We start from the raw sequence: 26551 nt of genomic DNA, 5'->3' as shown, positions 1-26551 counted from the left end.
AAGCTTCACACAAAGACAAAGAAACAGGAAGAAAAGAGAAGGAAAAAAGTCATTTCGTGGTGTTCAATTTTTAAGAGTATGTCAGCCCATGCAACAGGATTCCATGTTCTGAAATAAACATACATATGACAAATAGACTTGGCCCTTGTTATGCACTGAACTGTGTCCCACCCCACCCCCAAATTTATGTTAAAGCCCTAACCCTTAATGTGACTATATTTGGAAATAATGCCCTTAAAAGGAGATAATAAAGGTTAGATGAGGTCATAAAAATTGGACCCTAATTTAAAGGGCTTCCCTGGTGGCTCAAATGGTAAAGAATCTGCCTATAATGCAGAAGAGACCAGGTTCGATCCCTGGGCGGGAAAGACCCCCTGGACAAAGAAATGGCAACTCACTCCAGTATTCTTGCCTGGAGAATCCCATGAACAGAGAAGCCTTCTGGGCTAAAGTTCCTGAGGTCACAAAGAGTTGGACATGACTGAGTGACTAAGCACTAATACAATAGGTAAGTTTCTATTGTTTAAGCCACCCAGTCTTGTGAAATAAAAGCTTCATGTACATTTATAACCCAGGCAATACTGGCTACCAGTTACAACCCTATTGAAGTCAGCAAACTCTGAGGACCTCTTTCCAAATGCCAGCCACCCCTTCAGACTGCTTGCAGCCCCTCAGCTCGCCCCAGGCAAGCCTGCTCCAGTGGTCTCTCCATTTTGGCAATACCCTGGGATTTCTTTGGAAGGAATGATGCTAAAGCTCAAACTCCAGTACTTTGGCCACCTCATGCGAAGAGTTGACTCATTGGAAAAGACTCTGATGCTGGGAGGGATTTGGGGCAGGAGGAGAAGGGGACGACAGAGGATGAGATGGCTGGATGGCATCACTGACTCGATGGACGTGAGTCTGAGTGAACTCTGAGAGTTGGTGATGGACAGGGAGGCCTGGCGTGCTGCGATTCATGGGGTTGCAAAGAGTCGGACACGACTGAGCGACTGAACTGAACTGACCTGACCTCGGTTTTCACAAAACCTCACAGAATAAAGTTCACTTATTGCTCAAAGTCAAAACCCATTTCAAGATAAATTTTAAGTTTAAAACCCAATGACAACAATTTGTAGAAAAACCAGAATTTAGTATTTCTAAAACTCCTGGAAGGTGTAGAACCTTTTAAGCTTAAAACATAAGCGCCTACAAAGGAAAATGCAAACAGCTCTAATTACCTGCAAAGCTTTAATTCTGGTAATTTAAAGATAAAAAGCAAATGAGATAGAGAAAATATTTGCATACATCAAACATGAATACGTTTAAGATATAACATATTAAAAGCTACTGGAATCACTGTGAAAATCCCCACTTGAGAAGAGGACAGTTAAAAGAAATTCACAGAAACTTTAATAGTAATGTAAACTAAATTAGGTACCTTTTTTAATTCGAAAAAAATCAAGAAAACATTTACTTTTTGAGGAAGTTGTCACTAATTTTTCAAAAGCATAAAGGATTTTATTTAAGTTTCTTGACATTTCTTTGGCCAATGCCTCTGGGACATTAATACATTTTTTTCATGAAAACATCAATATGACATGTTCAGCTTTATAAATGCTGAAATAAATCAAGCTCGATAAAATAAAGAAAGAGGAAAATGAAACTGAAGGTACTGACTGAACCAACATGTGTGGCAACGATAGAGACACAGTGACAGCTTATGGATGTCGGCACTTAGTGCCTCAGGTAGGACTGCCATCCTTCAAGACCTTTCAATTGCAGCACCTGGACCATCTCAGGAGCTACATAAATACACGTGTGATTGAATGATAAATACGCTGTGTTCTCGTTTCCTGAATGAAGCAATCCCTAGACAGCCAAACAACTAAGGCACCCATCACGCATGTGGGCCAGCAGACGCCACAACCAGACGGAAGAGTGGTGGTACCTTCACTGTCCTCGGGGTTCTCCTCTTCGTTAGAGGCCTCAATGTCCTCATCCTCCTGTGCCGAGACGGTGGAGGCCACGCTTTCACACTGAGACACGTCTCGCTCTTCACGGGGCTTCCGTGAGGCCTAGAAGAGTAAAACTACTGTTACTTTGGATTTACATAACTGAAAGGAAAGAAGCAAGCCTTCTCACAGCTGAGCTGAGGCAGAAGGTGTACTCTAGACCAGCAGCTGCCTGTCTGACAAGCACCCTGGCTGGGGGCAGGCAGTCCCTTCAGGGACCACTAACAGGCCTTGTGTGCAGATAGATCGCTTTTATCAGAATGATCAAGTCACATCCAAACCATTTTCGGAACTACTTATCACTCTACATGGACAAACAGCCAAAGCCTGAAAGACTCCTGTTCTTCTCCCCCTCCAAAAAATGTTATTTTTCTAATAAAAATAACATACACATTTATTTTCTAGTAAAAATAATGTCATGGAATGTGGAAGACAGAAAATTATGTTAAGAAAAATAAAAATTGCTCATAATGCTAGCAGCTAGAGAGTCTTATCAGAAAAGTCTTTGAGTAGTGTGAAGATGTTAAGCTCATGGTGAGAGACACATATTTACCAAAATTTTAATTTTTGCCTAACAGCTGGAAATTTAAAAATGGCAACCAATATTAATGGATGTTTTCTTTCAAGACAGGCTCATTCATTTTCAAGAAAATGTCTGCAAACTTTCAGGTCTGAAAAGCCTGGTTTTTCTGTCATGCTTTTAATTAAAAATGACATTCCATGACAAAGGCGAGGTTTGTTTAGCTTGGAGCTCAAACAACCCCAGTGTGCCTTTCCTTGAGTGCTACCCTGGCCCAAGACAGTACAGAGGGCTCTCTGCCCCGCCCATCATTATACAGACACGTGTGCAAGGCTCAAGGTTTACCAAAGCCAAGTTTTATTTGCTTCACCAAGGGCACTAAGTGAAACTGCCGTTTTACAAAAACAAAGCTGCAACTGCCTGGAGATGAAGAGTGCCCTGAGCTTGGCGGTGCCACCAAGGTCCACACCAGCGTACCAGCACTCTCACTCACAGCTTCTCTGACCCCATGGATGCAAATGTCCACACAGTGGGAAAGGGAACAGCTTAATATTCTTATGAAAACAAAATATTCATGGAGCCCTCAAAGAGCTCTGTAGACTCTGAGAACACTGGAATTTCCTTGTTAACGCATTTTCAATAATCTCTCATAATCTTTAAATAATTTTTTCCGTAACACTTCAAAACTTGCTGGTTTTTAGTCTTTACCCCATGGAGTCTCTGAGAAAACGTCTTTTTTCATAAGCCAGATCAACTCATTCAATATGGTCAACAGAACTCTGAAGTTTTCAATTCAAACTCCAAAATGCTTATATTTTTCAAATCCAGTTTACAGTAATTCAAAAGTACTGCACTGCCATTACTACTAACAGAAATTTTTCTCTCCGGGCAATAAACAGAGTCAACTTGTGCCAAGAAACTAGCATATCCTTTATAGGTAAGGCTACAAAAAAGTTTTCTTCAAGAGCAATCTTTGAAGCGCAAAAAAACCCCCAAAAAACAGTAAGTAAAAGATTCACCACCTCTGATACACTCACTTTCTGTTTATGCTGCTGCAAAAGGTTGTCAAGGTTGTGCCTCCGTTTATAGTTAAAATAGAAGTTTTTACATTGGGCTTCACTTTTAGTTCCCACCATCTTGGCAATTGCTGCCCAGTTACGACCATGTTCCACTAGACCTGTATTTTAAAAACAAACCAAACATTAACTGAATAGTCACCTGATACAGCAAACAAGAAAAATAATACAATACCCCTAATCCTTGCACTCACCATCATTAACACTGTGTTTTCAGTTATTTATTGATACATTTCAATGCTTATTGAAATGTGATTGACACAAATTCATTAACAGCTCTATTTTTCTATCCAAAGTTCAAACATGCTCAATATTGGAAGAATGTGACCCTGTCCTTGCTGTGTTATCTCCCAGAGGACCAGGACAATGCAGACACACAGGGAGGGAGAGCCCAGACACTGTCAACTGCGTGGTTAGGTACTTCTAGATCCTGGGGAACACTGTATCAGCACAAAGTTAATAAGGCAATCAAATGTGAGTGACTAACACCAAGTAAAGACACATACTTGAGGCTCCAGGTATAATCAACATGTCCCCAGTCCATTTCCAATCAAGGATCCCCTCAAAAATATCAACCAGGTTTTCTTTTTTTTGTTGTTGTTGTTGTTTTACTCTTTCCGGAAGATTTTTTTTTTTTTTTTTGAATTTTTTTTTTTTGAATTTTTAAAACTTTACATAATTGTATTAGTTTTGCCAAATATCAAAATGAATCCGCCACGGGTATACATGTGTTCCCCATCCTGAACCCCCCTCCCTCCTCCCTCCCCATGCCATCCTTCTGGGCCGTCCCAGTGCATTAGCCCCAAGCATCCAGTATGGTGCATCGAACCTGGACTGGCGTCTCGTTTCATACGTGATATTTTACATGTTTCAATGCCATTCTCCCAAATCTTCCCACCCTCTCCCTCTCCCATAGAGTCCATAAGACTGTTATATACATCAGTGTCTCTTTTTCAACCAGGTTTTCTTAAACCTTCTGTAACACAATGCATCACAGGAACCTATGCAATCTGACTTCCTTCCAACAAATGACACACATATGCACACAGAAACATATGTGCATGAAATATGGGCATATAAATGCATAAACAGAGATGTACATTAGACATAGGTGTATCCAAACAGGAATTTCTAGTGCAAATTTAACAATTGGCGGGGAAAACATCAACTTTTCAAGGTTAACACCAGTAGACTCCTTCACAATGAAAACTGAAGATCACCTCCAGTTTCTGCCAGCATATGACAAAAGCTGAAAGGAAGGGGCAGGAGCAGTTGGGTGTGGGGATGTGCCTCGGACCAGACCACACTGTGGCCACGTGGGCATCCATTTACTGCGCTGTGACGGTCAGATGACAGCAATGCATATGAGTACAACTGTCACAGCAAACACACCTCAAATAAAAATATTCTGAGGACAGAACACTCTAAACTGCTGTATTTTAGGCAAAGTTTACATGATTCTTAAATGTGTTACTCATTACCAGCTAAATAGAAAATAAATCTGAAATGTGTCACTAAAAGGTCAAGCTATTTGTACTAATTTCTCTTTGGAACTGCAAGGTAAATCCTTAACCCTCAAAAGAATTGGCTAAATTTTCTCAAAATTATTTTACTTAAAAAGAATTTATTTATAAAACAATTATTTATCCTTTTAGAAATTTTAGCTAATTTCTAACTGTATGACCTGTACTTTATACAGGTCATTTATAAGCAAGAACAGAAGAACAAAAGACCCATAGTGTTCCCGAGTAAAATGAAGGCCATATGCTACACAAGTGTCAGAGGCAGAACTCAATCCTTCATCTGTCTGGCTGTAAAGTCCATGCTCTCATCTCTTGAATCACAGCACAATTTCTTAGCAATTTGTAATCAAACTTAGCCTTACTAAATGCAAACTGAGGAAATAGTTATCATTCTATTAAATGCAACTTTTAAATAAGAGACTTTTTCTATCAAATACCTTCCAAAACAACATTAATTGCATTTAATCACAACTCTTCTGTAAAACTGAAAGGGCTTACCTGCTCTCTAACAAGACATTCAAAATAAAATGAGAGAGAATGTTAAATCCCTCAAAAATGGGTCCCTCAAACAAGACACACTGGGGTATGTTACAGAGCAGGATACTGTCAAAAAAAACCTTCTAAGTGTACTTCTAAATTCTGCTTCCATTGTGGAAGAACTTTTTTTTTTTTTTATTAAAAAGGAATTAGTTCCATATCACTCATTACTAATAACCCTAAAAACAAACAAAAACAAACCCGAAGAACCTGAACTACTATCATTTACCTTTTTTAGCAACTTCCATTTCTTCTTCTGTCCATCGAGAGGTTTCTACAGGTTCCGTAGAAACTGAAACAAAGGTAGAACTCAGTAAGTCAGAGAAAAGTCATCCACAGATTATACAGCACCAAGCATATAATCTGTTAACTCCAAACACACCTCCACGCTCTCACCAGTTATCTTTCTAAAGCACCAATCTAATTACAACACTCATCTATTTAAAAATCTTTGTTTTGTAAGCAAAGCAGAATATAGTCAAAACAAAGCCCACCATGATCTGTCCCCATTCGCCTGTCTAAATTATTTCATTTTATCCTTGTCATTCCCAGAACTTGCACTTTCTTCATATCAATACTTCATGTAATAATAAACTTGGTACCACCGAGCCACCAGTGACAGGACTCGTCATTAATATGATCCTTTTATAAACTAATGAAGATAGTTCCTAATAAGAGAGAAAAATGCCTATGCTTAGACCCAGTATTTCCTTGTCTAAGAATTTATTCCTATGAAAGTCAATTTAACAGAAAGAAAATGCCAGGTGAATACAGTTTTTTTTCATTACAGTGCCATCTATGTTAGCTTTAAAGGGGGAAGAGATGGCCAACATTTCACAGCTACCAAAAGTGATAATAAAGATCAATCAGAAACTAGAAGACATTCGTGACACGTGCCTAGTTAAAACCTTAGAAAACAAGGGGGCACGCACACTAGGATTACAACTAAGTACAAAGGAAACCCACAGTCTTAGGGTAGTGAGGTCGGGGCTGGTGCTCTTTTTCAGAAGACTTTGATATTTCAGTCTAACAAATGTAAAGGCCAGAGTTTTAGATCAGGATTTCTACGCTGCCCATACCAGATGTCCCTCCTGCGGCACCCCAGCACTGAAACGGAACCCCAAACAAAATTGTGGCCCATTCGCTCCAGCCCTGTCCACTCACCGGGCTCTGGCGGTGGTGGCAGAGGTGGCGGGGGCTCCTCAGTGGCCGCGGCCGCAGCAGCACTGGCCGCCGCAGCCTCACTGGTCATGGACCTGGTGATCCGGCCCTTCCGACGGCCCTGGCTATTGGCGGTCTTCCGGCCCCGGGGTGTGGCCTGCTCTCTCTCCTCAGTTTCTTCTGCTGTTCCCTCTGTCTTATCCTTTTCCTTGGTATTTTCTCTAGAAACAGTGGCCAAAGAACATTTTGTGTGATTTAAAAGTATACATACACCAAAAAGATTAAAGCTTTCAAAATTCTTCAGACAGAAACTGAACAAACTGCCCCCCTCACCCCCAAACTCTCAGTTACCTGGAATAACCATTTGGGCTTCTCATCAACACAAACTCAATTTACCCAAAGACATGCCCGCTCACCCTCCCTGCTTCCTGCTCCCTCGGCCCCAACTACCTGCTGTTGACAAAACCAGCACGCTCACCATCACCCAGTTTACAGACCTGATCGCGCCTGCAGCTCTCTCCCATACTCGTCACTCCCCATCAGTGAACCTTCCATCCCACTAACATTTCTCCTACCACCTGTGCTTCTTTCACCACTGCACATGTCCAGAGCCCCAGCAGCCTAGCCCCAGCCTTTCACGCCTGCCTGCCTGCCTCCCACCTCTCCGTTCATCCTAAACTGCTCACAGAGCCACATTCTAGTGGAAGACCTGTGGCAGGAAATCATTTCAGCCATGCTAAGCCTACCTTTTCCCAAACAGAGCCATACCACTCCCTGAGTGAAGTCCACATTTGAGATTTAAGGCTTTACATATCGAACCCCAACCTCCTTCTACTTTTCTCCTGAGGCGTCTGATGTCCCAGTCTAATGAAACCACTATCTGCCATTTCCCAAGGAGGCCTGTCCATCCACGCTACACCCTCTATTGTACCCACACTGACCACTAGCTCCTGCATGAAGTCCTCTAGACTATACAGATGGAAGAAAATCTCAAGCTCTTCTCAGTCTCCCAGCTTCTGCACATGCCTTCCAGGCCATTTTCTTCTCCTCCCTTGGATCTTGCCTAATTCCCCTCCTGGCTTATAAACTGCCCGAGAAGAGCACATGTCATGCAGGTCTCTGTACCCTCCAGAAGACTGAGCTCTCAGAAGCAGCGTATGCGCGCTCATTAAACAAACCAGGGATTTTAAGAACAAAGTCAAAACGAGATGTGGCAGTAACTTATGAGCACTTATGAGTAATTTATAACCACTGACCACGTGGTGAGGACAAATGTTTTATCTGAATAAGTAAAAAAAAAAAAACACAAAACTATAGGTTTCATCTTCCTAAAGTACAAAATTAGAATGGCCTGAGTATCTAACACTTTAAAAACCATGACAAATGATTTAGGCTGCTTTAACTGCCTCAAAATCAGACAAACCTTCAGTATTTCCAAGAAGATTAGAGAAATAACAAAATAAATATTAAAAAGAAATGAACAACTACACAAGCAACAACTACTTGTGTATTATTTAGTCCATCCCTTCTGAAACAGACTAGGTCATATCTGGCAAGTAAGTCCATCAATCCAAAAGTTATACTTACTAGAATATTCCACCCCTTAATTATGTCAAATAACTACTAGGTGACAAAACACATATCCCATTTATTTTTCTAAAATCTAAAACTTTATACCTTCAATAGATTCAATCTCATTATTTTCAAATAACAATAATATTTAACTAACTCACTTAGAGTCCTCCTTTTCATCTTTTTCTTCTTCATCTTTCTTTTCCTCCTCTTTTTTTTCTGTTTTTTCTGCTTTATCCTCTTCCTTTTCTTCTACTTTTTCTTCTTGTGAGGGTCGGGCAATTTGCTGCTAGAATGAACCATCATTTGTAAAGTTGGAAAGTTAAAAGAAATAGCTACTCAAATTGTAATAATAAATATCTATGCAACAAATTAAACTTATTAATTAATCCTCCACAATGTAACTAGGGGTCATGTATTAAAAATCATCTGAAAGCTCTTTAATGTAGTCTGTATGTATTGCTTACAAGGGTACACACACACACATGCTCCTTGTGTTTGGATCCAGAGAGGTGACAATGTTAGGATTCCACTCAGAAATCTGAGGTTGATACTCTTAATTCCAACATCTAATCTGTCAAACATTTCAATTCTGCTGTGAAATTTGATAAACTATAATTTACCAAACCATTGTCCCTAGTATTAAATATTTAATATGCTGCCAATTTTTTCATCATTATGGATAATACTACAAGAAACCTCTTTATGTTGTTTGTCTTTGGGGGAAACATTCATTTATCAGAATAGTAGACAGTCAGGGTCATTATCAAGAATGAAGCAATTTGGAAAAATACTATGGATACAACAAAGTGAAAAGTAAACACTCAAATATATCTAAGCTGTAATTACAACTAAGTGACTGTAAATAAGCATATAACAAAGACTGGGAGAGATAAGATATAGACCCTTGTATCTCTGATGTATCGAGTACTAGAATTGTGATTCTGAGAGAAAAGTAAAATTAAGTTTGCGTTGAGTCCTATTACGTTTGTTTATTGAAGAAATCCAACGGCCTAACCAAACAGGACCATCCCAGGCATAGTACCTCTTTCCAGTCTCTGCTCCTTCCCAAAGGGTCTGTGCTCAGGCTACCCTCAGCACACCCAACATTTTCATGCCTTTGCCCAGAACAAAGCAAAATTTTCCTTAATTTTTGATGGAATCTCAAAGTCTTTTACCAACTCCCCAAAACTACCATTAGCTTTTTCCTTAAGATAATTTCTCTTCGGTCTTCTCCAGAAAATGTCCTACACTATGCCTCCTTCCAACCCAGGTGGAAAGAAGAATCAGAACCCGTCTTGTTCCCGACCGCCCCTTCTAGAACACTGTTCAACCATGGTGTTTAAAATCTTTTTACAAATTTCAGAAAGTCTACCTATGACACCTTTCTTCATCATTTAGTATTAAGGATCGACTCTCAAAGTCTCCCAGGAACACAGAGATGACTTCATCACATGGCTCATTCAGTTCAGTTCCGTTCAGTCACTCAGTCGTGTCCAGCTCTTTGCAACCCCATGAATCGAAGCACGCCAGGCCTCCCTCTCCATCACCAACTCCCAGAGTTCACTCAGACTCACGTCCATCGAGTCAGTGATGCCATCCAGCCATCTCATCCTCTGTCGTCCCCTTCTCCTCCTGCCCCCAATCCCTCCCAGCATGAGTCTTTTCCAATGAGTCAACTCTTCGCATGAGGTGGCCAAAGTACTGGAGTTTCAGCTTCAGCATCATTCCCTCCAAAGAAATCCCAGGGCTGATCTCTTTCAGAATGGACTGGTTGGATCTCCTTGCTGTCCAAGGGACTCTCAAGAGTCTTCTCCAACACCACAGTTCAAAAGCATCAATTCTTCAGCGCTCAGCCTTCTTCACAGTCCAACTCTCACATCCATACATGACCACTGGAAAAACCATAGCCTTGACTAGACGGACCTTTGTTGGCAAAGTAATGTCTCTGCTTTTCAATATGCTATCTAGGTTGGTCATAACTTTTCTTCCAAGGAGTAAGCGTCTTTTAATTTCATGGCTGCAGTCACCATCTGCAGAGATTTTGGAGCCCCAAAAAATAAAAGTCTGACACTGTTTCCAAATCTACTTCCCATGAACTGATGGGACCAGATGCCATGATCTTCGTTTTCTGAATATTGAGCTTTAAGCCAACTTTTTCACTTTCCACTTTCACTTTCATCAAGAGGCTTTTTAGTTCTTTTTCACTTTCTGCCATAAGGGTGGTAGCATCTGTATATCTGAGGTTATTGATATTTCTCCCGGCAATCTTGATTCCAGCTTGTGCTTCTTCCAGACCAGCATTTCTCATGGGCCATTAGGCCTTGTCATTATTCTTCAGATTCAAGATGCTAGTCACTGCCTTTTCTATCAACATGATATCCTGTGTGTGAAATACTTTCAGGTCATACCCATCAAAACCTCCCACAGGGCATCACCACCACCATCTTCAGTGGGCATGCGTCACTTCCAGGACTCTGCAATCTATTCATGTGCCCAGCCCTCCACATCCCATCTTTCCACTGTTGCCAATCCTGCTTTCTGTCCTCATGATCTTGATTCTATGAAATTTCCACAATTCATCAAGAATGGAATCCACTCTTCCACTCTGGGCCTTTGGCTAGATTGTTTCACTATCACAACTCCCTGCTGGCCTTATCTGACCTTCACAGCTTCACACCCTTTTAATTGCAAGTTTCATTTTCTTTTGAGTATGCATTATCACCTTAGAGAAAACTAAGAAATCGGGAAGATTTTCAAATGCATACTCTCCAATTGTGACTAGTTCTGCTTTACAACTGGGAATGTTTCATTCACCCCGACTCACGAGTATGCCACAGTGGTCACAAGACCTGTTTCAAATGCTAGTAACCTCACCCTGTACCCCACAAAGGTATCATTCATCTGTCATCTGAACCAACAAGATGGCACACCAATGACAAACTCAGCCATCTGCCTAGCGAGCGGGCTGCATAACCCAGAAATGGTTTACAGCCCTGAAAAGTCATGGGGAAGTGTCAACTCAGCTCAAGACAAGGAAAGAGGTCCACTGTCCTCAGGTTTGAACAACACATGTTCCCCCAATACTCTTCTGCCCCTAATATCAACCAGGGTCTTCAGGTAAGCAAACACCCCCACATGCCCTGCTACCTGAAACCAGCCCACAGCAGAACCTTACAAGCAAAGGGACATCTGTGCTCTGCACACACCACCCACCGATGCCCCTCCCTTACTAGGATCTCAGTCCTGGCCCCTCACCCCACTGTGGCTTCCCCAACCTCCAGCAGCCTTTACGCAGCTGACTCCTCAAATACTCAATACTTTTCTTGACCAAAAAACACTGCTTCTGAAGTCTGTGAGACCACATCCCAAAAGGTGGCATTGCTCTGGAGGAAACAATGACACAGAACACACAAGACACTTCTGACCACACATCATGAGGGAACCTGTATCTGGAGATCAGCATGACCAGGGAAGGCAGGCGGGGTCTGTGGAGAACAAAGCACTTCAGAACGCTCATGACGGCAGTAGCCGTCGTGTTCACAGGTGCCACCATCCTGAGTGGTCTCAGGGCATGTGGCACACAGAAGAGCAGGAGGGAGCTGTGGCGGCAGCTGACCAGCTATTCGAAGGAAAAGAGCTTCTAAAGTTCTGAACTGCCACTGTGAAAACACACACTGCACTGCATTAGACACAATCCTCTGACATCGAGTGCTCCAACCCCAGAATTGAAGCTAACCTGAAACAATCAGGTTCTAAGTATTTTAGCAAACAACCCTTGACTCTATAGTCACCTTACTCTACCTGTCCCCTTCACAGACCAAAGGACTGGAAAGGGTGGTGTATTCATTAAGATATCACAGTGCTTGTGTTTAATTATATTACAATTGTTAACTCTGACGTGCACAATTTCAGTATCATGAAAATATAAAACTTCTCATTAATTTTGGTATGCCAGAAACTTAAAATGCATTCAAAATAGAAAATGCAACACATTAAATATAGATTAACTTCAAAATAATCAAAGCATGTTCATAACATTCTAATTAATTTGATAGAAAGGTCAATGCCTAAAGTATAATACAGAGAAAGCCCCTATTATAAAATTTTTCATCTTTATAGTCCACCAACTTTGAAATAGTTTCCATATGATAATGAAACATACCTGGTTTCTCCCTCTGCGTTTTCCATAGTTCCTTCTTACTAGGGCTTTATAATTCTCATTTTTCTTGGTTAAGTAGTAATATAAAACACAATCGGGAACACTCTATAAAAAAAATTGAGGATCCAATGAGATTGAATTAAAAAAAAAAAATCAAGCAACATCTTCAAGGAAAATCTCTAGTGTTCTCAAAATATAAACTGGAGAAAAACACAAATGGCTAGCTCTTTAAGGCATATCTAGGCTGTAAAATATACATATATATAGTATCTACTATTTTGATGGACAATTACAGCTGTCTTAACACAAATTATGTAAAAGATACCAGGAACTATCAGAAGCATTCAAGCACTTTCTTATTAACCAGTAACTAAATTCTCTTTCTTCCTCTATATAAGTAAATATTCAAAATGTCTCTTTAAATATTTTGTTCATAAACCGAACATGCAATAATACACTGTCGAACAAATTCAGGGAAAATCAGGACTCTGAAATTTTAATTAGAAGTTTAATGATGTTCGGAAAAACACTGTAACCTGTGTGTTTTTAGGGAAACATAGTATCAGGTCATTTTCATTAACCATGAAAATTAGTCTGTGTTGTACTTAGAATCATCATCATATGACTGTAAACACCACTATATTATTCACATAAGAATCTTTTCTATGTCAAGCCCTTTGCAAAAACTATTTAACTACTTCTGTGCTTTAGCACACAAAACCTTCAAAGCAGCAACCAACCCAAATCTATCAACAATCTCAGTGTAAACCACTTCCTACCTTCCTTTCCAAGTAAGATGCAATCAGTCCAAAGTTTTTTGGATGCTGGATAAACCTGAGTAAAACAAGAACAACACACACACACACTTTAACAACTTAAAAAGAGGTGGGGGAAGCCCTTGGGAATACAAATATAATGTAGACTAATTCCTAGTGACTCCTAAAGGCCAATGTCCTCTTAAAGGGCATAGGTTCCTGAGCACAGTCCACCAGGAACTGACTGGATTGGGATACAGTATTGCACAGATATCTGTAACTTTCAAATGCACCCCCAGTGATTCTGACACCACTCAGGTTTGGGTACCACTCTTAAAATGCCTCCACAACTCTGTTCTAAGCTGGTACCTATATTTCCAGCTATAAATTTACAGGAAGGTTGCATCCTATCTGTCTTCTCTGCCTCCCACGTTATTCAAATGCCAAAATGGGGCCATGTTTTGGGGGAAACAGTTCAATTTACAAGTAAATGCCAATATTTTTCACTAACTCATATAAGCTTCTATTAGAGAATAATTTAAAATTTAAATTACTTGTCTTTAAAGATCTCCTTCTCATGGTCAGTCCAAACATTCATGAACTGCCTATCTTTATAAACCTTCATAGGGTCCTCCATGAGCCCATTCATGTTAATGAACTTGACCCGTCTCTGTTCAGCATCAAACATCATAGGTGGGATCACAGAGAGCTGTCGCATTTGTTTCTCATTATTCTGAAGGAAAACAAAGAAGAAATGCAATGTACATAGAATTAAACTTAAAGAGGGCCACAGACTATCTTAACAGACACTGAAACACCACATATGCACTTTAATGACAATGGCAGTGGTACCATAACATCTAACATATGGTCATTATATACGAATCTAATAAATACTCATTGTATGAATAACAGAGGCAGAGAGGCAGAAAGTACATGTACTTTTTTAAATCCACCACTACAATGTGAGAAGAGTTCTTTCCTTAAACGCAGCAGATGGATCTTAGACCTAAAGGACACACAATGATGTCAGATCACTGAAGAAATGACCTTATGAAGCACTTATTAACATTAATATTGCCTCATTTTAAAAAGTCTCAACATCATTTTATAGAATAATAAAATAGAAAAATACGCAGATAGGAACCAAAATCTTAAGGTCATTGTTTTTAGATTAACTAAACTTACTCAAGTATCAAACACTTCTTGCTAAACTTACATAATCTTTCCACTGCAAATTTAAGACTATCATCCTTCGAATTTCAACTAAAACTTGGTTTCAGTTATATAATTTATCTTCCCAAAGCTTAAGCCAGTAAGTTTATAAGCACAAACTTCCAGGAGAAATCTTGTACCAAAAACTATAACTACTGACCCCAACACAAGGCTAGGTCTTCTTCTAAAACTCTTCTAGCAGTGGACATTGCCTTAGTCAATTCCTGACAGAGTTTCTCATTTTACAGGGACTCTCAAGTGCTAAAGAACCCACCTGTCAATGCAGGAGACATAAGGGACACGGGTTTGATACCTGGGTCAGGAAGATCCCCTGGAGGAGAAAATGGCAACCCACTCTAGTATTCCTGCTGGAGAATTCCATGGACAGAGGACCCTAGAGGGCTACAGTCCATGGGGTCGCAAAGAGTCGGAAACGACTGGAGCGACTTAGCACATTCTACCTCAGTCTGTCTAAACACCAAAATGTGGTTTGGGACAGACACACTAGCTTGACATTCACCTTGACATTCACTAGCTTCACATTTAGCTAGTATTCACCTAATACTAGCTTGGGTTGCTTACAGATGCCCCCCTCCCCCCGCCCTTATAGAATCAGTTCAAACAGTAAGCAAAGAAATTAAATGCAGAGTTAGTCATCACTGCAGAGATCACAGCCACAAACCCTGAAATGTACAGGAATATAATAATTGTCTTTGATTATTACTTAAGAGGACCACCACTTCAGAATTGAGAGATGAGGTTTTCAAAAAGCCATATTTTCAAACCAAAACTAGCAAAAGTTAATACATGGCTTTTGGACCAAACTTCAGAGAGTATGAACCCAGCCATGAAGACTCAGTGCTAGGAACTGAAATTTATTCTTATTCAGAACTGATTTATTAACATCGTATCGATCTCTCCCAGGCTCGGCTGGCTAGAAATCACACTCTAGACATCACCCCCCACTCCACCCCCAATGAACCTCAGGTCCACAACCCAACACACAAACACCTGCTCCTTTGCTCTTTCAGGAAAACGGCAGCAGCAGCCCATCCTCTAACCTGCTCGTCTTTTCCCCCAACTCCTGTCCTATCCATTCTGCCTTCTACTCATCTGTCCTATAAGGCCCCTCTTAACACATTTCTACCACTGTCACCCTGATTCAGGCCCTTAGTTTTAATCGTAACAGCGTCCTCACCTCTTTCCAGGCCTCCCTGCTGCCGAAGCCATCTTCATAAAACGCCAATAAGATCTCAGGGCAGCCTTGTTTAAAACCTTCTATAGTAGGCCATGTACTTTGGAAAAATCCATATGCCGTAAGCTTTCTCTCATATATATACAAATAAACCCTTAGTTCATGGGGTATGACACTAAAATGCCTAATCAATTAACATGAATTAATTAAGTGTCTTACCTCCTGTTCAGAGAGCCCATCAATAATTTCAGAAATCTCATGTTCACTCCTAGCAATGGTGGCTGAAAGACCAGCTCCCCTCTGCCCAACTCTAAATATGAGGGAGAAATTACATATATATTTAAAGGCCTTTTATAAAGAAGTATCAATTAATTACTTTTACATCAATTTGCTTTCTGAGTGGGACTAGAAGTCGGGGGAAAAAACCTAAAATGCTATTGAGTAACTACTTTTAAGCAATATGTTTAAGTCATTTATCTATAAAATTAGGAACAATTTAAATGCTAAGATTTCTTTTTAAAGGTTACAAGTCTAAATTCAAATGGCAGAACTATTTGCAGGAAACATCTGGAAAACTAGTTATTGGTGTCATTTTCATTTCAAATAGCAGTCTTTTGTCTGCCTTCCACAGCACACGATAGCAGACTTAGAAAAATTCATAAAACATTTTTAAAGGGAGGGGAACAAAAATCCAATCATCACTCCTCACAACAACTTAACTGTGGTTACCAGGGCTTTCATGACTCACGTACATGAGACAGCAGAAAAGGCAACTAAAGATTCTACCTTTGCAAAAGCACTTGTCCTCTAAAGTAAAAACAAATCAGAAACTACATACCAATAACAGAGAATTTCTTAATTAGCAAACAATTTAATAAGACTTTTGATTATGCTGAAGGGTAGCGAAGGACCATGAAACACTGTCTTATTCTTACTGTCATTTCAAAAGGAATGAGCATTTTCAAGAACTGAAGAGTTAATTTCAACATATTCACTTAAATTTAGATTCAACAGCATGATTAAATATAAAAAGTTATTAGATTCACCAAGACATAAACATTGCTAATTGATAACCAAGTTTTATATTCAAAATAAAAGTTCTTAGACTCATAAACGTAGAGAAGAGATTTGTGATTGCCAAGGGGTGGGGGAGGGATAGATTGGGAGTTTGGGATTAGCAGATGCAAACTATTATATATAGGATGGATAAGCAACAAGGTCCCACTGTATAACATAAGGAACTATATTCAATATCCTGGGATAAATCATAATGGAAAAGAATATTTAAAAAGGAAGGTATGTACGTGTAAAACTGAGTCACTCTGCTATACAGCAGAGACTGGTACAACACTGTAAATCAACTATATTTGATTTATTTAAAAAAAGGGAAAACATAACAAAATTCTTTATGAACCTTCTTAATGGTTAGATTCAGGTGACAATAAATATTGTGAAAAATTAAAAATATGATTCACAGAAAAACATCAAACCACTTACCGCTGAAACCGTTCTTGCTGTTCTCTCTGTTTTCGAATCTCTGGAAATTGCTTTTCATAGTACTCTCTTGTTTTGCTTTCTTTAGCTTTCCTCCGAGGGTTATTTTCTATTCTGTCCACTTTTTTCTCCCATGCCTCCATGAGCTGATCATAACGTTGGCAGATTTTTTGTTCCTATTAAATACCCGTAGCAAATTAATAATTAAACTAAACTCTGTGATTCTGACAAACCTAATACTTTTAAAAGAACAGGTTACTTCTTAAGGCTAAGTCAGAAGGACATTTGGCCTATGACTCAACTGTGAATGAAAAGGTGTCCTTGATCTGAAAGAAGAGAAAGACAGGGAGCTGTTTTCTATGAAAGATCCACACACAGAGCCTATCATGGCTGGATTTCTTAGTCAACATTAAGACTACACAAATCAACAAACTACATGCTGAGCCACTCTGATAACAATTAAGTCTTCATTGTCAGGAAAATAAGAAATAGAATATGTAAATAGTTTGTAATCCCAAAGGCAAGCAGATTAACATTCTGTTGTCACCTTTCCATCAGTCAAAGAAAACACTCAAACTTAGACCACCCTCCTACTGCTGGAAGTTCTGGTTAGTTGCAATTTTTTCTTACTATAAATAATGCCATATAATGAACATTTTTACAGTCTGGAAAAGGCAGAAATTGGTTGTACTCTATGACAAAAAGAAATCCAGTAAACTACATGAAATCGAGAATGAATGCTTTTAGAGAAATGAATGTGTGACTTCATTCTTTAAACAGAGAAGAAAGAACCCTGTACTGTGGGCACAGGACCATTGGTACAAAACAACAGAAAAGTGTGAAAGGGCTCAAGATGGCCCAGGAAGGGAAGAGAGGGAAAGCGCTGTCCCCCATACTCCCTCTGTCTCCTTGACACCCGTCCACCTCCTGGGCCTGAATCTACTTTCATTCGGCTCTACCGCCAAGTCACCCCCTTGCCTCCTTCCTACACGACTCCCACGCACCCTGAGGTGTAACTAGATGCACATTCCCTTCCTCAGCTTAAACATTTCACAGATGACCTCAGCATCTGACCTCAAGCCCCCTCCTGACCCTCAGGCCATGCACAACCTGGCCTGGCTCCCCTGCCCTGTCATGCTCCCTCCACCTCCCAGCCCTTCTCAAGCTTGTACAAGTTGGCAGACAGCTGGTTTTCCTGGGGTCCACTATGTGCCAGCTGTCCCCTACGTGCTCTCAGTCATCTGGACATCCTGAACCACAAGATGACCACAATACAGTAATCGCCCGTGCCCTCATCTGCCCTGTTCCTCCTTAGACTCCCGAGGGCTAAAGCCACGTGGCTATCTACTCCCTTTGTAGAATAATACATGGGTTCATTTTCAATTATTACATTCAATTATAAGGCAAATATTACTTTTAAGTTATAATTACACTGTTACTGATTTTCCTTACGAATCCTGGTGGGATAAAACACCTTGGTTCACTCTTGGAAAAGGGGAAACTGCCAACAAGTATTTACGAAGCAAGTCAGTGAACATACAAAGTTCATCACTAAATACTCGGTGAAGTATAAGAACAAAGTCTGGACCTCTATGTTTGCCTCTTTGGATAGCAAATTTAGCAATTACCATAATTAAAACAAAATTACTGGACAGAAAAAAAACACTTTAGCTAATTTATTTATATGTGTATGTTCTTGGCCAAAAAAAAAAAAAAAAAAATTCAAGACTGATAATTTAAGAAAGTATCTGAAGGCCCAGACTGCCAGATTAGAACATTAGGAGTTATATACCATATAAAAGCTGGTGACTCTTACAATTCATTAAACTAACAGGTCCTTAAATACAAGGTACAAGTTCATTTCTGATGTGAATCAAAATATATCATTTATTCAGTAAGAAACCATTCAAATGAATTAACAGTCTAAAATTATTACGAACACACTATAAAAGAACAGTGGCATCATATTTTCTGTAACTTAATTTCCATGAAGATTATAACCACAAAATTTTTAGACTGCAAGTCATAATAAATACAAAGAATACCGTGAATTTGAAAAAGCTGAACTTTAGCTGACCCAGATTCTAACAAGAAAGAACAGTGATGCCTCATCGGCATGACCATAACTTACCCAATTTGTCTGAGGTTAAGAGACTAAATGAGATCATCCTACTTCTCTTTCATATTTTTTTAAACTACTCACCATTTTCTTTATTTTGGCTAGATGAAAATGCTATACACAGATGACCAAGAGAATTTGATGATATTAAGTGTGATTTATGATATCAAAATGTTACTAGACTCAGATTGATGTCTAAGTCACATTTATAGTTACAAATCAGCACCTGCTCTCAAGTGTGGTCAAGAACCGTTCTCACTAACAATGGGAAAGCGAATGCCTGAAGAAGCACGGACGGGAAAGCTGAACAAATTTCAGTGAACAAGGATAGGACCTCACCCTTTGTTTTCTTGCATGATTTCTTCTTTTAAAAAATAAAATGAGTTTTTTCCTCATCACCTGGTTTCTAGAAGAGAAAAATACGGTTGTATGACATTAAGAAAAAGTACAATTCAATAGTGCATTCACTTTGTTTTCAGAGACACTGAAAAACAAGCAAAGATCACTTAAGAATATACAATATAATCAAAGTTAATCCTAATTTTTTCACCCTGCAAAACAAGACTCCTCCAATAATTAGGACTAAATTTCCTCCCATTCTATAGTAAGGCTTTAACACAAAGAGTTCATTTTCAACTATTACATTCATAAGGCAAATATTATTTTCAAGTTATAACAATTACTGATTCTTCTTAAGAATCCTAGTGAGGTTAAGCACCCTGGTTCACTCTTGGGAGGAGGGAGGTAGAGAGGAGGCCAAGCTTTCACAGTTACCTCCTAACACAAGTCCACGCTGCCCTGCCTCCTCAGAGTGTACCAACACAGAGGGCTGACTCTGCCGTAAACAGAGGCTTTCTTCAGGCACAGAAACAACGCAGTCCACTCTAAGAAGTCATGGGGAGGGCAATGTGATAGGACAGCAAGTCCTCCCTTATAACTTAACAGTTTCACTTTTCAAATATGAAGCACTGTAACCTTCAAAAACAATGGCATGCAGGTTCAAATATAAATATTTATACCCCACCTACTTCCAGAAAGGATTTCAAGCTGATTATTCAAATATAAATACAAAGCCAAGGCAAGTAGAAGTAATTTTTTTGGTTATCTGCCACTCCGGACTAACACTGACACTGGCTCCACTTAAATAAGCATGAACAGTCAGGAGCTGGCTATATGGAAAAGGAGCCAAGAGATTAAAGAGAATTACTGAAAGGAACATTTGCTATTTCATACAAAGCAAATGATGATAATGACAGAACAGCTACTGAACGATCCGTATGGACACACGTAGCTGAGTAGACGGTACTTCACAAGATGGTGTGCAGTGGAAAGCATGGAAGCATTTCCATGTATGCAGTTTGCTCTCGCTGTAATTATGTGCTACTCAACAGCAAAAGACAATCAATAAGTATAATTTACAATGGTTCCTAAGAATTTACATGAAGAACTCCTTCTCAGGATAGTGTGCTAAACACTATAGCAGGACGATAGCTAATATGAAATAAATCAGACAGGGCTGCTCTGCAGCAACTATCAGGGAAAAGACAGAACACAAACATAATGGAAGCTTTGTGGAAAAAAAAAATTATTAAAAGTAGCCAACTAGATTTTTATCCGCTATTCTCCTTTTTAAAAATGTTAGAACAGCTAAACAGTTCCAAAGTAAGGTATATTTTATATGTTTTGCCTAACCTAGTTCTAAGGGTTGTCAAAGACCACAGCAGCATCTCACAGAAAAATTCTAGGTATATGACTTTTATTATAAACCACTTACTTAACAAAAGTTAAAATCATTCAAATTTCAGTTTCTGTCATGCATACTACCATGCAAATTATATTTGCCACCACTTCTGCAAAGTAGCTAACTATTGCATATACTCTCAGTAAGAAAAATTTTTTTAATTATATATATATATATATAAATATCAATGTGCTCATTAGTAACTGTACTAGTAAATAAGTATAATGTTCTGGTTATAGTTAATAAAACATAATAAAGAAGAAATATCACATTTTTGTTACAAACTAAGAATAACTCATCTAAAATTCTCTTAAAATATGATAATTAAAAAAAAAAGATACCTATCTAGCTTCCTCTCTTACTTCAATCAGATCAAGAAATTAGGTTTTCTTTTCACTTATTTTCTTATTCCAAAATGTGCATCCAGAAAGGCCTGGTGTCTGGGAGGAGCAAGGCTAAGCCAGCTACATTGTGGAGCAGTCTCCGCACCCACGTGAGGGCTGAGCGCTTCCGAGGCACCAGGGCATGAAACGGCAGAAGGGTCTACAAATACCGTCATTAGCAAGAGTCATGGAAGGGATTTCCCTAGAATAGGATTTGAATAATGATAAAATGATCCGTGGCACTTCTACTTTGCAATGGCAGATGTGGCTTGGTGGGGGACGGTGTCATCACTAGTCTTAAATGAAAAAGCTTCATTATCTTACTTCATCATGCGCCTTGCAGGTACTCCACTGAAAAAAAGACAAAACAGGAGGCAAAAAATTCAAGCCTCAAGGTAAGCCATTTCAATGTTAAGTATCCACCTTTTTTACTAGCAGATCATAAAACCAGCTAGTTTTATGCAATCATTTATTTTATTTTTTGGCCTCGGAAACTCAAAGCTGTTACCCCAACCCCCAAAAAGCCAGAGGAAGATAACATATAGTAAAACGACAGCAAATTACACAAATCTAAAACACACCTACACTACATTATAGTACTATGTCAGCAGATAATGTAAAAATGGTCTCTCTATAGAATATACGGTCTTTAACTCAAGAACTCCAAAGATGATCAATACTTACGTCTTGATGTTCTCATGGTACACCTTGGTGTCTGACGGCTGGTTATAGAGTGGCTATAAAATAAACCAAACATTTATAAACAAAATGTTGTACACTTGCCTACTAAGAGACAAAGACACACTCCCTACACATCAATGGAAGCTCAGGTAAAGTACTGCTAATGGGTCTACACACAAACACTCAGCCACAACCTCCAGACTTAGCTGGCCTCTCTGAATAACTCTGTCCACCCCATCTGCTAACAATGAAATCCACTGTACCCCATAGTCGCTTCACTCATAGATTTTTTTTTTAACTTTGAAAGACAAAGGAGGATTAAATGCCATTATTACCCTAACAAGATGATTCAAAGAGTTTTCCATTTCTGCTATTACTTCTTCCTCCTTCTACCTCAGTGATTTAACAGCTGCTCGGGCAAAAACATGATCAGGAAAATGCCTCTGCAAAGGTCCCAAGTTTGTGCATATTATTTCAAGCTTATCACCCTTACTGTCCGGCCACAGTACTCTCATCCTGAATCAAGCGACCATACTCCACCTTATCCCAAGAAAAACTGCTTCAAAAAGAGCATTAGACACGAAAAAAATTTTTTACTCACCAGTTCAACTTTTGGGCCAAGACCTTCAAATATTTTATGAGCTTCTTCCGCTTTTTTCTACAGATAAAAATATTATTATATAAGTAAAAATTACTTTACCTAAATGCAAAATGACTTCTAATTCAATAATATTTACCTAAAGGCCAATATATAGTCAAACTTATCCTTACTTCCAAATATTCTTCTTTCATATGATAGGCTAAAATACTAATTTTGTTTTCATAACTCCTTCACCAAATCAGTCAAATCTAAACATGTGTTTTGAAAGCAAAACCCAAAGAATTGCTAAGTTCTTAAAAGCAAATAGATATTACTAATAAGATTCCAAGGAGAGGAAGCAGAGATTCACTATTAGAAATGAATCCCTCAAACATGTTTAAAACTTCAACTCTTCATATCTTTAAAGATGATTTAAAAACACAAAATAACATAAAGTTGGCAATCTTTACCATGGTAGGCCAAACTGGTATCTTTGAAGAAAAGCTTATAATGAGTATATTCTCTAGTTTTAAGAAAACCTTGTTAATAACAGAGAAAAACTAGTTTGAATTACTCAAAGTATTCATTAGTGAATAAATGTTGAATTATATACTTTTACATGCCTTTTGGGGCTTCCCTCATAGCCCAGTTGGTAAAGAATCTCTCTGTCTTGCAGGAGACCCCAGTTAGATTCCTGGGTCAGGAAGATCCCCTAGAGAAGGAAATGGCAACCCATTCCAGTGTTCTTACCTGGAGAAGCCCATGGACAGAGGAGCCTTGCAGGCTACAGTCCATGAGGTCTCAAGAGTCAGACACAACTTAGAGACTAAACCAACACCACATGTCTTTTTCAAAAGTTAAATCATCTAGACCAAAGTGCTATCTAGCAGAAATCTACCTTTAATAGACAAATGAAATACAACAAAATTCGACACTCAAGCTGTTTAAGCTGGAATTCTATATCCGGTAACAGTGTCAAGGTTCTCAGCTCTCTCTGCCCAGCACGTGCTCACTGGTCACAAGGGTTCCCTGTCCACTACAGACTCCCACTGTCCACACACTGCAGTTAGGAACTCTCCAGGACTTCTGATGTGAGACATCGTGGGAATGAAATTAAGAAGGATCCCCAAGTATAAAGAAAGATTTTCCCTTAAACATTCTCCTTTTCCTTTATCAGTCAATCGGTCAAAGATTTACTTAGCATATATTATGTGAAAAGAAGTATGTTTAACCAGTGTAGAAGGCTCAAACTAGTGTAATGTACTTTCTGAACTCCAAGAAACTCAAAATGTTATTGAGATGAAAAATAAACCTATCAAAAATGTCAAATACAAAACTGTAACAACCCATACAATGTGCCGCATGAACTCTATTTCTATTGACAATTTTAAGGCAGACTTATTGCCCTTGGTACCATTAACATTTTGGGCCAGATGTCTCTTTCTTATGGGGACTGCCCAGTGCATTATAAGCTACTCAGCAGTACCCCAGTCTCAATCCATTAGATGCCACCAGCACTCCACCCCGCTACAAGTTATAACAATCAAAAAAGCCTGCAGTTGAGAACAACTGTTCTCAAAAAGCCAAACGTACATACCAGAAAATTCAAATTTACTAACTATAAGGCATGTATTCAATAACACACAAATAACATAATCACAGGTCATAAATTTGGAAATATCTAACACCTTCAATGATAATCTCTCTAGATAATCTACACTTGCCAGTTTTTCAATTTGCCTTCTAGAGGCACTCCACCACTATACAGTCTACAGCCTGTTCTTCAACCAAGAACAAGCTGGCCAAGTGGAACTGTAAACAAATAATACTGGTAAACAAGGGGGAAATTATGTTATGGCAAATATTTACTGGTATCCTATTAATTAAAAGCACTTACCTCTTCAGGATTAATTTTAGAGCTGATATTTAGAAGGTGTTTGCATATTCCAAGACTTAAGTTTTGCAAAATTTTATTAAATATTTGACTTAATGTTGGCTAAACTGCTAAGAACAGATTAACCTATCAATTGTTTGGCAGAAACATTTTAATTTAAAACCTTCACATTTACATAATATAACTTTGTTCTAAATCTACAGATAGAAGTAATTAATGCCTCAAACACACACTGAATATGTTATGTGACAAGCACCTGCTAGACCCTAAGCAAACAATGAATAAGACTGACTTTCTGGTGTGGAGGATAAGGAGTCCTGGAAGGCTTCACAGAGAAAATGATCCTTGCTTTGGGTCCTGAAGTGATTGCACTCGACAGACAAGACGAGCAAGACACAGGGACGCCTGGCACTGGGGCAACATTACAGGGTAAAAAGCACTGTCATCAAGGGGACACTCACACCTGTTCTGGTAGTGCTAAGAAAGGAGTCCAGGCCCGCAGGCTGGCCAGGCAGGCATGTGAGCCCTGATGAAAAGGCTGGGCTACTTGGGAGAAAGAGAGAAATAGAAACTTAGCAAAAAGTTCTATTTGGAAATCACACTGGAGGTCTCAAATATGAAGGACGGATTAGAAAGAAAAGACTGAAGGAAGGAAATTCAGCACCTATGTGAGGTGATGGGTTAAAATAAGCTAGTGCCAAAGGAGGAAGAGAGAAGCAACTGACCAGACCAACACTCAGGAGGCAGGACTGAGGCTCCTCATTGATTAACCAAATCTGCAGAGTAGCAGAAAGAGAGAAATAGTTTCCAGGACAATGGCCTCAGTGACGAGGGGTTATTGGCACTGAGTACGTTCTCTATTGTCAATCTCTTTCTTCTAGTGAAACTAGTGCCACAGTAACTTGCAAATCATTCAACCAAAGCATAAATGTTTCTGAAAACTACACTCCACACCCCTCTTTCAATATGTATTATAACACTGAAATTAGAGCACTGACAAATATTTTTGGGATCTACAACTGGGAAGGGTGACAGCAAATTAAACTATTAAAAATAGTTGAGAAGCGTCTGTTTAGAGACTAAATGAATCTTGGCCTCAAGTTTAACTATGATGCAGAGCACTTGTTCTCTCACTAAGACAGTTTTAAAGCTAACCATCAGCGTGAGCAGTTTTCTGCTTCCCATTAACGTCCTAAATAAAAGAAAGAAGTCGCCTCTCAGATCATGGCCCCAGTCTCTCAAGACATGTTAGGCTGCAACCAGCATGTGCTGCTGACAAACAAGAAGGGGACGACCCCTGTCACCAACCACTGCTCTCTGCCTTCTGAGTCAAAATGAGTAAGGTCATTCATGAAAAGCACAGATAGGGCAAAGGTCTGACAAAAGGCAGCTGGTGAGGAGAAAGGTTCGGGTCAGGGTCAGGAGTAAGGAAGGCTGCATGCTCCACTTCCGCCCCCGAGGACCTCCACCCTGCCCCCTGGAGACCCCTGCTACCATCTAGGACCTACTGCACAAGCACCACCACAGCAGACAACTAGCAACAGCGGATACAAAAAGAATTTGTTTTTCTGATTTTATTTTTTATTTTTATTACACACTACAAAATACAATGCATGCTACACAATATACAGCATAATCTACTAGCAGGGATAGAAGAGCATAACTGAGTTGTTCTTCATCAACCAGGAAAACATTTCCTTAATCAATGTTCTCCAAACCCATTGACACATAAACGGTTTACTCCAGAGACACGCCTATCTCCATCAAATACCACTGATATGAATAACGGGCAACCCTTTTTTCCTTGCCCCTGTTACTGAACCTGTGGATGTGTGCGGTGGCCATTTCCGGGATGAACAAGCACATGCCCATGACGGCGATCCCGGGGAGAACCTCGAACCACATCGCAACGCCCTTCCGGAAGCCAAACACTCCCTTCCAGGTCCCTT

At 39.4% G+C, this 26551-nt stretch overlaps 1 protein-coding gene across 20 annotated transcripts in view; it reads right to left on the bottom strand.

Moving 5' to 3' along the window:
• Window positions 1-26551, bottom strand: part of NCOR1 (nuclear receptor corepressor 1) — a 115586-nt gene that overhangs the window by 48388 nt on the left and 40647 nt on the right. For 13 of the 20 annotated variants that reach the window (XM_027519419.1, XM_027519418.1, XM_027519417.1 and 10 more), the window contains exons 7-20: window positions 22730-22786; window positions 22132-22184; window positions 21772-21798; window positions 19663-19729; window positions 17208-17380; window positions 15930-16020; window positions 13855-14033; window positions 13325-13379; window positions 12549-12650; window positions 8545-8672; window positions 6815-7032; window positions 5880-5942; window positions 3552-3691; window positions 1931-2057 (exon numbers count right to left, since the gene is read on the bottom strand). In XM_027519419.1, the coding sequence (XP_027375220.1) occupies window positions 1931-2057; window positions 3552-3691; window positions 5880-5942; window positions 6815-7032; window positions 8545-8672; window positions 12549-12650; window positions 13325-13379; window positions 13855-14033; window positions 15930-16020; window positions 17208-17380; window positions 19663-19729; window positions 21772-21798; window positions 22132-22184; window positions 22730-22786 (1480 nt within the window). The remainder of the gene's footprint in view (window positions 1-1930; window positions 2058-3551; window positions 3692-5879; window positions 5943-6814; window positions 7033-8544; window positions 8673-12548; window positions 12651-13324; window positions 13380-13854; window positions 14034-15929; window positions 16021-17207; window positions 17381-19662; window positions 19730-21771; window positions 21799-22131; window positions 22185-22729; window positions 22787-26551) is intronic. The other 7 variants (XM_027519433.1, XM_027519423.1, XM_027519437.1 and 4 more) reach the window with 3 other exon arrangements.

The sequence above is a fragment of the Bos indicus x Bos taurus genome, chromosome 19, assembly GCF_003369695.1.
Source record: "Bos indicus x Bos taurus breed Angus x Brahman F1 hybrid chromosome 19, Bos_hybrid_MaternalHap_v2.0, whole genome shotgun sequence".
Lineage (NCBI taxonomy): Eukaryota > Metazoa > Chordata > Mammalia > Artiodactyla > Bovidae > Bos > Bos indicus x Bos taurus.
The sequence above is the reverse complement of the archived record's forward strand: the minus strand, read 5'-3'. Positions and strand labels throughout refer to the sequence as shown.